At 39.0% G+C, this 17,432-nt stretch overlaps 1 protein-coding gene across 1 annotated transcript in view; it reads right to left on the minus strand.

Moving 5' to 3' along the window:
* REELD1 (reeler domain containing 1) overlaps nt 1-17,432 on the minus strand; it is a 62,724-nt gene that overhangs the window by 26,546 nt on the left and 18,746 nt on the right. The window contains exon 2 of the mRNA XM_056555020.1: nt 11,213-11,432. Coding sequence (XP_056410995.1) covers nt 11,213-11,432 — 220 coding nt within the window. The remainder of the gene's footprint in view (nt 1-11,212; nt 11,433-17,432) is intronic.

Consider the following 17,432-nt stretch of genomic DNA (forward strand, 5'->3'; position numbering starts at 1 on the left):
ATATGGATTTTTAGGTGCAAAATTGTAAGGATTATGATTTTTAAAAGGTAAGGAGGAAAAAACAAAAGTGCAAAAATGGAAAAACGCTATGGGGGAGATTTATCATAACCCGTCCAGAGGAAAAGTTCACCAGTTGCCCATAGCAACCAATCAGATCTCTTCTTTTATTTTGCACAGGCCTTGTTAAAAATGAAAGAAGCGATCTGATTGGTTGCTATGGGCAACTCAGCAACTTTTCCACTAGACAGGTTTTGTCCTTAAGAGGTCAAACTGTATCTTAACCTGTTCAAATGTTTAAAAAGTTAAAATGTTGTTAAAAGCTTTTGATTTTGGTAAATATGCTGCAAACACAACAAATGACAATTTTCAGTTCTTTACAACCTATAAAGTGTTTTGAAACTTACTGGGGGACATTTATCAAAGCATTTAGTAGATTTATTTATTTATTTATTTTTGCTTAACCCCTTAAGGACGCAGGGTTTTTCAGTTTTTGCATTTTCGTTTTTTCCTCCTTACCTTTTAAAAATGGACAAAATCGAAGAAAAAACACCATTTTGTAAATTTTGGGGGCTTCCGTTTCTACGCAGTGCATATTATGGTAAAAATGACACCTTATCTTTATTCTGTAGGTCCATACGATTAAAATGATACTCTACTTATATAGGTTTAATTTTGTCGTACTTCTGGAAAAAATCATAACTACATGCAGAAAAATGTATACGTTTAACAATGTCCTCTTCTGACCCCTATAACTTTTTATTTTTCCATGTACAGGGCGGTATGAGGACTCATTTTTTCCACCGTGATCTGAAGTTTTTATCGGTACCATTTTTGAATGTTGTTAAAAGCTTTTGATTTTGGTAAATATGCTGCAAACACAACAAATGACAATTTTCAGTTCTTTACAACCTATAAAGTGTTTTGAAACTTACTGGGGGACATTTATCAAAGCATTTAGTAGTTTTATTTATTTATTTATTTATTTTTGCTTAACCCCTTAAGGACGCAGGGTTTTTCTGTTTTTGCATTTTCGTTTTTTCCTCCTTACCTTTTAAAAATCATAACCCTTTCCATTTTCCAACTAAAAATCCATATTATGGCTTATTTTTTATGTCACCAATTCTACTTTGCAGTGACATTAGTCATTTTACCCAAAAATCCACGGCGAAACGGAAAGAAAAATCATTGTGCGGCAAAATCGAAGAAAAAACGCCATTTTGTAAATTTTGGGGGCTTTCGTTTCTACGCAGTGCATATTATGGTAAAAATGACACCTTATCATTATTCTGTAGGTCTATACGGTTAAAATGATACCCTACTTATATAGGTTTAATTTTGTCGTACTTCTGGAAAAAATCATAACTACATGCAGAAAAATGTATACGTTTAGAAATGTAATCTTCTGACCCCTATAACTTTTTATTTTTCCCCGTACAGGGCAGTATGAGGGCTAATTTTTTGCGCCGTGATCTGAAGTTTTTATCGGTACCATTTTTGTCTTGATTGGACTCATTGATCACTTTTTATTTATTTTTTAATGGTATAAAAAGTGAGCAAAAATAAGCTTTTTGGGATTTTGGAATTTTTTAACGTGTACGCCATTGACCGTGCGGTTTAATTAACGATATATTTTTATAGTTGGGACATTTTTGCACGCGGCGATACCACATATGTTTATTTTTATTTACACTGTTTTATTTTTTTAATGGGAAAAGGGGGGTGATTCAAACTTTTCTTAGGGAAGGGGTTAAATGATCTTTACTAACACTTTTTTTTTTTTACTTTTTTTTTTGCAATGTTATAGCTCACTGCAGCGGTCTTGAACAGCCTGACTGAGCAGCTGGGATAGTTTCACTTTCGCTTCAGATGCGGTGGTTAGCTTTGATCGCCACATCTGAAGGGTTAATACAAGGCATCACCACGATCGGTGATGTCCTGTACTAGCCGCGGGTCACGGCCGTTTATGGCCGCCGGGACCGCCGCGATATGAAGCGGGGTCACCACGCAGCATATCGCGGGAGCCGGCACAGGACGTAAATATACATCTTTTGTCGTTAAGGAGTTAAAATTGACGCAAAAAAGTTGCATGTGTGACTACTCTTTTTTTTTTTTTTTTTTCTTAGGGCACTCCACAATCAAAAAGTCACACAAAAAATAAAGAAACTTGCTTACCAAAGCAAAAAGTGATTTTTGACTTGCAGTGGTCAGAGATTTATCAAGTCTGAAACCAGTTGATAAATAAATCGCACATAAGCAAAAGAAATTGTAAGAAATAAAATAACAAAAAAAAGGTATACATAAGCAAACATTGATAAATGTGCCCCCCCCCCAACCCCCACTTTGCGTAAAAATTTGGAACAGTGCATTGTAAGTTTTTTATATTTAAAAAAAAATTCTGTTATCATTAGAAGGTATGTTCAATAAAATTTGAATTGTACTCTTAATAGTTGATAACATGAGGATAATGCTGACTGTTATTTACATCAATTATTTAGGTAAATGAGAAAAATATAATTTGCATAATAATTTGGAACAGGGTGTACACTTGCATATTCTTTTTGCAGATTCTGCACAGAAATGCATTGCCATCTATGAGATGCCGCATTTCCGAGCAGTCATAGTGCCCACTGGATCATTCAAATGTGCATAATGTTCGCCCGTGTTTTACGGGTGGACATTTCGCACATTTTCCACCATGTGAACCTGGCCTAATAGGATGAACTTACTACCCTGATGCACATGCAGTTATTTTTATTTTTTTTTGCAGTTTATTTTTTGCTGGTTTTTTTTCTAGCCCATGAAATACACAAGAAAAACTTGAGATGAGAATATATAAATACCTATTCAATTGAACGGGATACAAATGTTGTACACGTGACAAACTGAGGCAAGTCCTCACATAAATGTACAGCTATGTCCTATACGTGACATATACAGTATATCCTAATACCAATACTTCAGAACAAACATTATAAATGAATGCATATGTTTGTTTTTTTTTTTTTTTATTAAAGTCGATAGCTTAATAAGCGGATAGCTGTGTATATTAAATATTTCCTGTCAGTTGACTTTTTTTTTTCTTCTTAAATGTATGCCTCATTCATACTGAGGCAGTTGAATGAGAATGTACACCCAATTAACAATGTATTATTATAGGGATGTTCTAGGGAAATATTACTGATCGATGGGGTACTGACATTCAACACCCCCATTATCAGCTGTTCAGTACCCGCAGAGCACAAAGATCAGGGCAGGAAGCAGTTGGCTGGTAGTGGCAATGTATTACTAGCCTCAGATTCTATGGCCCAGATTTATCAAAGAATGTCTACGGTAGAGCTATTGTCCCACGTTTATTTGGGTGGTGGGTGTGACTAGCATGCATCTTATTTATCAAGAAGGTGCAGCAGGATGATGAATTTTGTGCAGCTCTGCTGTGGTGGGAAAAGCTCTACCACATACACTTTTTCTAGACGCTTGTGAGGGAGAGAAGTAGACACTCTCCCGGGTCCTGAATTTGGCAGGTTAGGTGTTTTTACTTACTTTCACAGAGCTGCCGGGACATTTTTAATTGCATTTTAGACACTACAATCAAATTTGATTGTGGTGTCTAAGGGGTTAAAGCCAGGCATCACCTTGATCGGTGATGTCTGGCATTAGAGATGGGTCCTGGTGGCAGATAGCCACCAGGACCACCCAGCTATGACCCGCGCTCAGCTTCTGAGCACGTGTCATAGAAGGGGAGTGGGACGCTGTCGTCCACAAGGGGTTAAAGGTTGAATTGTGGAAGGTAGAAATGATTCTCACACCTACTGGTAGGTGGTGTAGCTTTGCGCCTAAAAAAGTACCTTTGCGCACAAAATAGCGACTTTTGTCAAAAGTCGCAAATGATAAATACGTGACCACTGCATGGTCAAAAAGAAAATGTTCTACTGGTAGGCAAAAAGAGTGAAACTGTCTATATCAAAAGGAGCATAAATGTCTCAAAATATGCTGCTTGCGCCTGAACTGCGCCTAAACATAGACAAAAAAAAAATGCTCTAAAAGCAATGATAAATCTCCCCCTATGTACTTCATTAGTAGCTGAGGCTGCAGTAATGCAGTGTTGCGAATAGACCTGTTTCTGGCCATGTTCAGTTAGTGTGGGCGCTGAACAGTGTGCGTACTGGGTGTACGCACACTGATCAAATCCTGTGGTAGGCCATCAATAGTATTTCCATGGAGAACCGCTTTTAACATGTTAAGAGTAACATATGTAAAATCCATGTCAGGCCATCATGATACCATCTTACAGCGTGGTAGTTTCCATATATTAATTACAGCTAGAATACACGTAATTGAACATTTTCCAAATGATTCACTTGAAAAGTTTACATGCAACTCAGTTTGTAAATTTAAGTTGATATCTAAAATAAAAAAGTAACTTGAAAAAGAATACTGTAAGCACAAAAATATAACTTTAAATAAGTGATCAAGTAAAAATGAAGGGAAATGTCAGAAAAATGTTTTCCAATAAAGTGTAAAATCCCTTAGGGATGGCAGATTTCACCAATTGTGCAGGTTCTCCCACTTAAAAAGATGGGAGAGGACTGTCATTTTCATCATAGGTTTACCTCAACTATGAGAGACAGAATGAGAAAAAAAAATCCATAAAATCACATTGTCTGATTTTTTAAGAATTTATTTGCAAATTATGGTGGAAAATATGTATTTGGAACAAGCAAGATTTCTGGCTCTCACAGACCTGTAACTTCTTCTTTAAGAGTCTCCTCTGTCCTCCATTCGTTACCTGCATTAACCCCTTAACGACCATAGATGTTTATACTCCTCCATGTGCCGGTAACTGGGTATGGTGCGGGCTCCTGACTCAAGCCCGTGTCATACCGGCCAGCCCTCAGCTGATTCCTGTAGCTGGGGGCCGGCGCTAATAGCCGACATGCGGCAATCGCCGCGGCCAGCTATAAACCCTTTAGATCACCGCTGTCAAAGCTGACAGCGGCATCTAAAGGTGGTCCAGTGGGGGCGATCCACTGCTGAGGTAACCGGAAGGCTTACCTCTCGTCCTGCTGCTGCTGCGGCTCTGACAATGATAAAGTCTGACAGGACTAGGCTTTATCAATCGAGCGCAGAGCACACAGATCAATGTGGTTTTATGGAACCACATTGATCTGTATAAGGAATCTAAAGATCCCTCCTAAAAGTCCCCAAAGGGGACTAAAAGTGTAAAAAAACAAAGTTTAAAAAGTTTAAAAACACACACATTAATCCCTTCCTTATTAAATCCTAAATTCCATATAAAAAATATTTAAACATAAAAAAATAAACATATGTTGTATCACCGCATGCATAAATGTCCGACCTATAAAAATATATTGTTAATTAAACTGCACGGTCAATGGCGTATGCGTAAAAAAATTCCAAAGTCCAAAATAGCGTGTAGCGTCACTTTATATACTATAAAAAAATAAATAAAAGGATTCAAAAAATCCGATCATAACAATATTGGTACCAATTAAAACTTCAGATTATGGTGCAAATTTTGAGCCATCATATAGCTCCGTATGCAGAAAAATGAAAAAGTTATAGGAGTCAGAAGAGGACAATTTTACATGTATAAATTTTTGTGCATGCAGTTATGATTTTTTTCAAAAGTACAACAAAATCAAACCTATATAAGTAGGGTATCATTTTAATCGTGTGGAGCTACAGAATAAAGATAAAGTGTAATTTTTACCGAAAAATGCACTGCCTAAAAACGGAAGCCTCCCAAATTTACTAAATGGCGTTTTTTCTTCAATTTTGTTGCCCAATGATTGAACTTGTTATCAGTATAAAAGACACCTGTCTACAACCTCAAACAGTCACACTCCAAACTCCACTATGGGCAAGACCAAAGAGCTGTTGAAGGACACCAGAAACAAAATTGTAGACCTGCACCGGGCTGGGAAGACTGAATCTGCAATAGGCAAGCAGCTTGGTGTGAAGAAATGTGGGAGCAATTATTAGAAAATGGAAGATATACAAGACCACTGATAATCTCCCTCAATCTGGGGCTCCACGCAAGATCTCACCCTGTGGTGTCAAAATGATCAAAAGAAAGTGAGCAAAAATCCTAGAACCACATGGGGGGGACCAAGTGAATGTCCTGCAGAGAGCTGGGACCAAGATAACAAAGGCTACCATCAGTAACACACTACCTCTCCGGGGACTCAAATCATGCAATGCCAGACGTGTCCCCCTGCTTAAGCCAGTACATGTCTGGGCCCATCTGAAGTTTGCTAGAGAGCATTTGGATGCTTCAGAAGAGTACATGGAGAATGTCATATGGTCAGATGAAACCAAAGTAGAACTTTTTGGTAAAAACTCAACTTGTCATTTTTAGAGGAGAAAGAATGCTGAGTTGCATCCAAAGAACACTATACCTACTGTGAAGCATGGGGGTGGAAACATCATGCTTTGGGGCTGTTTTTCTGCTATGGGACCAGGACGACTGATCTGTGTAAAGGAAAGAATGAATGGGGCCATGTATTGTGGGATTTTTTGTGAAAACCTCCTTCCATCAGCAAGGGCATTGGAGATGAAACGTGGCTGGGTCTTTGAGCATGACAATGATCCCAAACACACTGCCAGGTCAAACAAGGAGTGGCTTTGTATGAAGCGTTTCAAGTTACTTAAGTGGCCTAGCCAGTCTCCAGATCTCAACTCCATAGAAAACCTTTGGAGGGAGTTGAAAGTCCGTGTTGCTAAGCGACAGCCCCAAAACATCACTGCTCTAGAGGAGATCTGCATGGAGAAATGGGACAAAATACCAGCAACAGTGTGTGAAAACCTTGTGAAGACTTACAGAAAACGTTTGACCTCTGTCATTGCCAACAAAGGGTATATTGGGTATACAAAGTATTGAGATGAACTTTTGTTATTGACCAAATATTTATTTTCCACCATAATTTGCAAATACATTCTTTAAAAATCAGACAAAGTCTGATTAAAAATCAGACAAAGACTAAAAAGTACTGAAAGGATTAAGATTTTTTAATAGAAATAATTTGCAAAGCTGTTTAACTTTCTGGCACCAGTTGATTTAAAAAAAAAAAAAAAAAAAAAGTTTTCCACCGGAGTACCCCTTTAATAATGAACATGACATTATGTGATAGTTTGAAGATTTTTGCTTGTCCAATAAAAACCTATCTTTTACACACTATATAATGTTGTTTCTGGATAGTGGTATAGTGAAGTTTAAAAAGTACATATAATAGTTTATTGGTCATAATCTCCAGGTAAGCCTTGTAGATATGGAAAATCCATATATGAGATACTTTTTATGCATATACCTGTTCTCTGTGGTTGGCTTGTAGCTTTTTTTGTGTGTACAATTTTTCATAATCTAGTCATTGTTGGTACCTTTTTACCAGATATATTTTATGGAAGACTTTATGAGATCAAGTGGCTCTAAGACATTTGGGTCATGACAGTGTATTATGGTAAGGTTAGAGAGCAGGGGTACCATTTTCAAAGTAGTTGCTCTCCATTAGTCCCATCAGACCAAATTCCAGTTTAGAGGTTTCATAGTCTGAGGCATATGACCTGTCATCCCTAAGGGTATTTTGCTCTTTATTGTGACACACGTCATTTTCAGATGATCTTCCTTCATAAGTTAAATGAAGAATGAAGCGGCACTCCAAAGGATTCATTCCAAAAAGTGATGTTTTATTCACCCATGAGTACAAAATGCAATGTTTCAATCCACAGTCTGGATCTTTTTTAAGCATGCTTGAAAAAGATCCTGACTGTGGATCGAAATGTTGCATCTTGCACTGATGGGTGAATAAAAACCAATTTTTGGATTGAATACTTTGAAGTGCCGCTTTATTCTTCATTTTGCTGTTTGGAACTTGGGACGTGGAGTCGAGTCTCCTGGAGCTGAGCACCCACTTGGGTCTACAAGTCTTTCACAGCGCCTTACCTCTCTCCTTTGCTTCCTTTATAGGTTATGTTTTATATGTAGAGTTTTCTTTTTCTAGTGAATTTTATGTTTTTATATAGCTAGTGCAATTTGATGACCCCAACACCCCCTCCATTGCATTTGTTTCTGTGAGATTTTTAAAATGTAAAACTTGATTAGTTTAATTTACTCAGACTATACATTAATTTCAGTATAGGTCAGAGTAGGAGGAGGTTGTAGGCCTTTACTTTCTGTAATGACTTATAGCTAAAAAGCACTTACAGCAGGGGCGCTGATTCAAAGAAAGAGAGGTCTGAAGCAGAAACCGCTGGGCAATAGAGTTAAAGGTTTTACAAAATACATTAGGATGTAACACTGTGAAGTTTTTATTTTTCAGCGAAACTATGCTTTAATCCAGAGACTATAAAGTCTAAAATATAAATTATATTGGAATATTTATGATATTTTCACCAGTCTGCTGCACTGTTTATTGGCAGTTCACAATTACAGAAATATAATTAACCTCATGAAGCAAGGTTCATAATAGGTTGTTATAATATAAATAACCATAGACTGGGCTGTAAACTGCGCGCTGGTCTGTGGCCAATTGAGTCGACTTCTATCAGAAATTACTGCCTGTCACTACGAGGATAATTTATTGATTTGGGACTCCATGAACAATGATGTGTCATCTATATATTTAACAGAATAAATAGATAAGGCTATTTTTGCCAACACCTATTGTGAAAATAATGTTAAATGTTATTTAGTGGTTGGCAGCAATGGTGAGTGAGGACGTGCAGTACATCGTCCATCATTGTAAAGGATGCCAGCAGTGTAGGCTTGTTCTACAACAGTTTACGTAATTTTGTGATTGTCAGCAATCTTCCCAATATCTACATGGAATAGTTAAAGTTAAGTCAAAATACCTTATTAAAGCAGTAATGGTTTAGTTAATAATGATATAATTTAAAAAGACGTGCATCTGAGGACAACTGCATGTTTATTGTCTTGCTACACTGTGTCCCTGGGTTCAGATAGTAAAACTCTTATTTTCTACCTTTTAAAGGCAGACCACCTGCATAATTAGCTTCTGTGTGTAAGTATGCTTAAAATAGGGAAATGACATTGCCCTTTTGAGGCAGGGGACAATATTTATAGTTTATTTGTCCATGTGAAACAATTTATATCCAGATGTAATATTGACACCTACATGGTTGATAAGGTTGAAAAAGACAAGAGTCCATGAAGTTCAACCTATAACACTATTATGTTGATCTAGAGGATGCATAAATCCTTATGAGGCTGATGCCAATTGCCCCATACAAGGGAAAACATTCCTTCTGACTCCAAATATGACAATCGGAATAAATATCTGACCACCTCTAGAAATCTAGCAACTTATAATAAGGCATCCAGGCCTCTCTTGAACTTATTTATTGAGTCAGCCATTGCAACATCATGTGACAGAGCGTTTAATAGTCTTACTGCTCTACAGGTGACCAAAATTGTACAGAATACTCCATGTGTGCACTACTGGCAAAAAGCCCAGCTCTCGTCCTACCCAAGAAAGGGAGAGAATGAGAAATAGCTGTGCACCACATGAAGGCTACTCTCAGAGGCCCAAGAACAAGAAGTTACCTTGTCATCACTCCAAAGGGTTAATCTAACAAAACCATGCCATTTTTTTTTTATCTTTTTAAATAAAAAGTTTGCTTTAAATAGAATGTGTTATCAAAAAAAAATTACCCAATTTGTTTAAATCAGGTTTTGATGTTAAACAAAGAATTTTTGGTTATAGTTTTTCTAATTTTCCATTTTTCTATCTATATTTTAAAATAATCCTGAAATCCTGCAGTTTCCATTTTGGCCACTAGAACTAAAACTAATCTAAGACTTCCTGTTCGGTACATATAAATTCCCAGTAATACCTTAATCCTGTTTAGAGACAGGAGTACAGTGAAAGGTGACACCAGTATATACAGTAGATAACACGGAATCCCTGTAGAACTCCCTCTAGAATGACCTCTGAAAAAGTCACAGAGAATGCCAAGAAGAATACGTCTCCAATTAATCTAAAAGGGATAGGTCCTGTCTATTGTTGTCTATGGTCCATGGGTCCTATGTAAAGCATACAAATAAGTGCTATTAAAAACAGCTCAGGCAAGATGGCAGCCCCCATATTAATATACACCAAAAGTAAATAAATAATGTACAATCAGAAAAAAAAAAACTGAAAAAAATCATGTTTTACTGTCTGTCTCTAATCAGGAAAATAAATCTAGATTATTATAAGGATCCCACATAGCTGGACATCACATGCTGTGCTCTGGCCAATCAGGAGCTACAGCATCGGCGCTTACACTTCCAGAGGTGGCATAATGAAATCTCTGATAAGCCTCCAGGCTTTGCTCATGATTTCAGTTCACACCACATCACCAGTGATTGTACCTGCATTTTGTATTGCTGTCTGGTGATAGCAACGAGCTTCCAACACAAGACTTGTAGTCTATATGGTCTGACCCTCTCTATTGCATTCAGATTTAGTACTGCTCCACTCTCTCGGTAACAGATATGACTTGGTTGACCCTGATTATTTATTGGTTTATGTATTCCTTTTGTGTTCCTATTGCTGCTCTGTTGTTTGTTAACCTTTTGTCTGCCAGTTCAGGGCTGCACTTTTTGTTGTTTAGACATGACCCCCGCTATGCTCAAAGAAGTGATGTTTCTCACCCAGCAAGTCAGCTGGTAAAAACACGCCTCCTCCATTCATCACTTTGGGAGAGGTGGAGACACAGCATTCATGTGTCTCCACCCCTCCCATAAATATGAATGGAGGGGGCGTGTTTCTAACAGCGGACGTGCAGTGCAGAGCCGGGGCTGAGCCAGGGCCCCACTCAGGAGTGCAGAGTGGGAGGGGTTCCAAGCGGTCAGACCCCCGCGCAATCAGACATTATTCCCCAATCCAAAGGATAGGGCATATATTTCTTACTGCTGGACATTTTCTTTAAGTTTACTGTCCAACAATATGCTCAAGTCCCATTTAGTAGCAGTTTTACTCAATGTTTTTTTACTATATTGTAAATGTTAACTTTGAGTTCCGAAGTACTATTCAATACATTTTTGAATGAGAAAACAATTTATACAGTAATAAAGCTAAATCTTCAAGCAGCCTAACCCAGTCAAGCACTTTTGGGATAAAATTTAAATACTTTTGGGATAAATTTTCTTATTTTAACCAACAATTAATAAAAAAAAAGAGCAACTAGTTACCAGGGACTTTTTCTCCTGGCAGGTAAAAAGAGCGATTGGTGTAAACGGTGACATAATTCTTCCTGGGGTTCTGTGGTAAAGCTCGAATGTGCTTTGGTTTCATGTCCAAGCAAGCAGCAAAACTTCCACCATGAGAGAATGCTTCAGAATATGAAATAAAACCGAGGCTGATGCAGATCCATACAATCCCCCACAATCTATACTTTGTGAAATCTTCCCCCTTGAGAAAGCAGAAAACATTTACTAATATGAGAAAATTCATAGCTATTAATTAAGCATTTTAACACAGAGCAGGTGCCAAATGCTTTCAATGTTGTATCTGAGTGACTTATGACATGAAGGAAAAAACTGCATGCAAGCATTGGTAAACACGCTAATGCTAAGGTAAACATGAGGGGTCCTTTTAGACAGACAGACCATGCCCTATACAAGTGCCAATGAAACAGATCGGCACTCATTTAGGGAACCTTTTATACAGGTTACTGACTGTGCTGGCAGGGTTGCACACATGATCCCAGGATTATTTGTGCAGCCCTTCACTTTCATCACTGCCAGCTGCACATCCCCTGTTTAGACAGGGAGATTTGCCATTGAGTAACAACAATATTTAGGGCCATCTAATCCTAATGATCAGCTGGAGAGAAAGTGTTTGCTCCTTTTAGCTCAAGAGTTTAATGGTGCATTGGAAATTAAACAGAGACAATGTTGTCAGCTGCCAGAAGCAGAAGGAGACTCATTCTTTCCAGAGCCCACCTCCAGAAGCACAGATTAGCAACACCAAATGGAACATACGATAGCAAAAGATGATGAACAGGGTATGTTTGATGCTAAAAACACCATAAATTACTTTTGGACTGGGACCACACACAATATTTTGGCCATTATTTTGGTTAGTTTTTTTTGCCAAAACCAGGACTGGGTCCAAAACACAGAAAACTGTGCAAATGTTTCCATTATAGTTTTCTCTTTCTCTGTATCAGTTCCACTTCTGGTTTAGGCTAAAAATACTTACCAAAATACTGTGTGTGAAGCCAGATTTAAGCATCTATTACAATAAATTAAGGAAATAATGAAGATTGTTTTTTATTTTTACTACTTATATATCCAAAAGATGGCAATGCTGAGTCCATGCATTCTGGTACTATGTAGTACATTGCATACACATGTTGCTTTTTTGTCCACAATTCATTTCATTGACATATATAATAAAGAACATTTATAAAGTACAACTTAGAGACGAAGACATACACATACAAAGTCCCCAATATTGTTATCAATGAGGACTGCAGAACAGTATAGGTGCAGGAATGAAACACAAAATAGTTAACTAATATTTCACTTTTAATTAATATAAGTGGACCTTGAAGTGGCATAAATATGAAATACACTGATGAGCTATAACATTTTATAGCAATGTGCTGCTATCACAGTGTTATTGCCATCCACACTGAAGTCACTCAGTACTCACCAAAAAAACAAATATCCATTAATCATACGTTAACTGGCTGCAAAAAAAATGTTCCAAGTGTGCGTTTGCTGGGCCAGGCATCTACAGTGCGTTAATCAATCAAGACTTTTAGGCACTTACCTGTCACTGAACAGTGATGGATACAGCAGCGCCAACTGTACATCAGCCTGGCATACTACTATGGCTTGTTAGGGTGTGTGCCAGAAACTGAGCTAGGATCACTCTGCTAATCTTGGCAAGTTCACAGGCAATTACAAAGGATCCAATGCAACACTGTATTTTCTTCCCTAGAACAAATATTAACCCTTTTGTTGTATAAAGAAACTCTACCATTAGGGCTATGTCACCAATAAAAATAATGACAAAGCTAGATTCATTACATTATCATGCGTGGAAAGTAACTGTTTAGTGGATAATTTATTTACTGTTATGTTATTGTCCGAACTATTAAAATAAAACATTATTTATCCCGTACGGTGAACGTCGTACATGTAAAAAATTAAGAATAAATAAAGAATTGCATTTTTTTTTATCACATCATACCTCAGAATTTTTTTTTTGTAAAACATGATGCAAACTATATACATTGGGTATTGTTTTAATTGTGGCCACCTAAAGTATCAAGATTACATGTTAGTTTGAACGCATGGTGAATGACATAAAAAAGAAGCCATCCTAAATTTGCTAAATTGCCTTTTTCCACCCAATTTTACCATAAAGGAAAACTGTCACAAGTTTGCTCCCACCCTAACCACAGGTACTGATGGAGAGTGCGGGAGATGCTGATTCCTATGATCCCTACCTTGGCCAGATCCACCTGGCCGTTTGCCCGCAATCTTAGTTTTAATATACCTGGAAATCTGTCTATAACTGGCACGGGCGTGGTTTCTGTAGCTTAACTTGCACTGACGTCAGCGCCGCCCGCGCGCAGCACCCCCCGCAGCGCCGCCCGCTTATGAATATTCATCCCCTCTCCCTCCAGCTCTCCCTCTCTTCGCCGCTCCTAACTGGACTTCACTGCGCATGTCAGGAAGCGGCACATGCGCTGTGAAGACCAGTTAGGAGCGGCGAAGAGAGGGAGAGCTGAAGGGAGGGGAGATGAATATTCATAAGCGGGCGGTGCTGCGGAAGGGCAGCACTGACATGAGTGCAAGTTAAGCTACAGAAACCACACCCGTGCCAGTTACAGCCAGATTTCCAGGTATATTAAAACTAAGATTGCGGACGAACGGCCTGGCAGATCCGGCCAAGGTAGGGATTATAGGAATCAGCATCTCCTGCACTATCCATCAGTACATGTGGCTAGTGTGGGAGCAAACATTTGACAGATTTCCTTTAACCCCTTAAGGACCGGGGTTTTTTCCGTTTTTGCATTTTCGTTTTTTGCTCCTTGCCTTTAAAAAATCATAACTCTTTCAATTTTGCACCTTAAAATCCATATGATGGCTTATTTTTTGCGCCACCAATTCTACTTTGTAATGACGTCAGTCATTTTGCCCAAAAATCTACGGTGAAACAGGAAAAAAAAATCATTGTGCGACAAAATTGAAAAAAACGCAGTTTTGTAACTTTTGGGGGCTTCCGTTTCTACGTAGTACATTTTTCGGTAAAAATGACACCTTATCTTTATTCTGTAGGTCCATACGATTAAAATGATCCCCTACTTATATAGGTTTGATTTTGTCGGACTTCTGGAAAAAATCATAACTACATGCAGAAAAATGTATACGTTTAAAATTGTCATCTTCTGACCCCTATAACTTTTTTATTTTTCCGTGTATGGGGTGGTATGAGGGCTCATTTTTTGCGCCGTGATCTGAAGTTTTATTCATTTTTAAATTATATAAAAAGTGACCAAAAATGCACTATTTTGGACTTTGGAATTTTTTTGCGCGCACGCCATTGACCGAGCTGTTTAATTAATGATATATTTTTATAATTCGGACATTTCCGCGGTGATACCACATATGTTTATTTTTATTTTTATTTACACTATGTTTTTTTTTTATTGGAAATCTTCTATGCTGATCACTGGTTTCTCATAAGAAACCAGTGATCAACGATTCTGCCGCATGACTGATAGCCTGGATCTCAGGCACTGAGCAGTCATTCGGCGATCGGACAGCGAGGAGGCAGGAAGGGGCCCTCCCGCTGTCCTGTCAGCTGTTCGGGATGCCGCGATTAGCCGCGGCTATCCCGAACAGCCCGACTGAGCTAGCCGGCCACTTTCGGCTTCACTTTTAGCCGCGCGGCTCTGAGCGCGCGGCTAAAGGGTTAATAGCACGCGGCGCCGCGATCGGCGCTGCGCGCTATTAGAGGCGGGTCCCGGCTTCACTATGATGCCGGGCCCGCCGCGATATGACGCGTTATATCAGGAGAGCAGGACCAAGGGGGAACCTGTACGCCCTTGGTCCTTAAGGGGTTAAGGACTCCGTTTTTGCATTTTCATTTTTCCTCATCACCTTCTAAAAATCATAACGCTTTCAATTTTGCACCTAAAAATCCATGTTATGGCTTATTTTTTGCGCCACCAATTCTACTTTGTAGTGACATTAGTCATTTTACAAAAAAATCCATGGCGAAACAGAAAAATAAATCAATGTGCGACAAAATTGAAGAAAAAATCTCATTTTGTAAATTTTGGGGGCTTCCGTTTCTACGCAGTGCATTTTTTGGTAAAAATAACACCTTATCTTTATTCTGTAGGTCCATACAGTTAAAATGATATCCTATTTATATAGGTTGGATATTGTCGTACTTCGGAAAAAAATCATAACTACATGCAGGAAAATTTATATGTTAAAAATTCTCATCTTCTAACCCCTATAACTTTTTTTTTTTCCGCGTACGGGCCGGTATGAGGACTTATTTTTTGGGCCGTGTTCTGTAGTTTTTATCGGTACCATTTTTGTATTGATCGGACTTTTTGATTGCTTTTTATTCATTTTTTCATGATATAAAAAGTGACCAAAAATACACTATTTTGGACTTTGGAATTTTTTTGCGCGTGCAATTTAATTAATGATATATTTTTATAGTTCGGACATTTTCACACGCGGCGATACCACATATGTTTATTTTTATTTACACTGGTTTTTTTATGGGAAAAGGGGGGTGATTCAAACTTTTAATAGGGAAGGGGGTTAAATGACCTTTGTTAACTTTTTTTTTTACTTTTTTTTTTGCACTGTTATAGCTCCCATAGGGACCTATAGCACTGCACACACTGATCTCCTATGCTGATCAGTCAAATAGGCGGTCGATTGCTCAAGCCTGTAGCTCAGGCTTGGAGCAATCAATCGACGATCCGACGAGACCTCTGCCTGCGTCCCAGCTGATCGGAACATCGCGATTTTATCGCGATGTCCCGATCAGCCCGACTGAGCTGCCAGGAATGGTTTACTTTAGTTTTCAGACGCGGCGATCAAATTTGATCGCCGCGTCTAAAGGGTTAATAGCGCGCCGCACTGCGATCAGTGCCGCGTGCTATTAGCCACGGGTCCCGGCTGTTGTTAGAGGCCGGGCCTGACCCGCGTTATAGATCGGGAGCGGACTCATGACGTAGCGGTGCGTCATGTGTCCTTAAGGGGTTAATAATAATGTTTTTTTTCCGCTCTGGAGACTATATTATGGGAAATTGAATGAAGACATTACAAAGTACAATTGGTCCCCCTAAAATAAAAGAAAAAACAAAAGGGCAACAACGGAAATTGGCCTGGTCCTTGATGGAAAACAGTCATCCTGTTCACCACCTCTAAACAGAATACATCTGGTTATAGTGCAGGTGAACAGGAGACCGATATGGGGTCTCAGACTAAGATATTTACCTTCAGTCCGGTGCCCGATCCATGTGAAGATCAGCTTCTATCTGCGCTGACTTGTGCACTGGTAGTGGGCCCAACGGCTGAATTTGAATATTCATGGTCGTTGGTCACACAATCATAAATATTCAAATTCAGCTGGCGGGCCTGCCTCCAGCGTGCAATTTAGCAAAGATAGAAGCTGATTTTCAGATGGACCAGGCGCTCGACTCAAAGTGGGTATCTTAGTCAGAGACCCTGCATCGGTCTCCTGTTCACCCGCACTATAACCCGTTGTATTGGGTTTAGTGTGGGTGAACAGGATGACTGTTTTCCTTTAAGGGATTAAGTGTAACTGAGTGTTTTACATTTACACTTAAACAACACAATGTAACTTCTAGTCAATCACACTTCTGTGAAATCACACTGTCCACTCAGGAAGCAACACTGATTGACAATCAATTTCACATGCTGTTGTGCAAATGGAACCGACAACAGGTGGAAATTATAGGCAATTAGCAAGACACCCCCATTAAAAAAGTGGTTCTGCAGGTGGGGACCACAGACAGTTCCTATACTTCCTGGCTAATGTTTTGGCCACTTTTAAATGCTGCCACTGCTTTCACTCTAGTGGTAGCTTGAGACGGAGTCTTCAATCGACACAAATGACTCAGGTAGTGCAGCTCATCCAGGATGGCATATCAATGCATGCTGTGGCAAGAAGGTTTGCAGTGTCTGTCAGCGTAGTGTCCCGAGCATGGAGCCACTACCAGGAGACAGGCCAGTACATCATGAGATGTGGAGGAGGCCGTAGGGGTGCAACAACCCAGCAGCAGGACCTCTACCTCTGCCTTTGTGCAAGGAGGAGTAGGAGGAGCACCTACAGAGCCCTGCAAAATAACCGCCAGCAGGCCACAAATGTGCATATGTCCACTCAAACGGTCAGAAACAG

The sequence above is a fragment of the Hyla sarda genome, chromosome 1 (genome assembly GCF_029499605.1).
Source record: "Hyla sarda isolate aHylSar1 chromosome 1, aHylSar1.hap1, whole genome shotgun sequence".
NCBI classification, from domain to species: Eukaryota; Metazoa; Chordata; class Amphibia; order Anura; family Hylidae; genus Hyla; species Hyla sarda.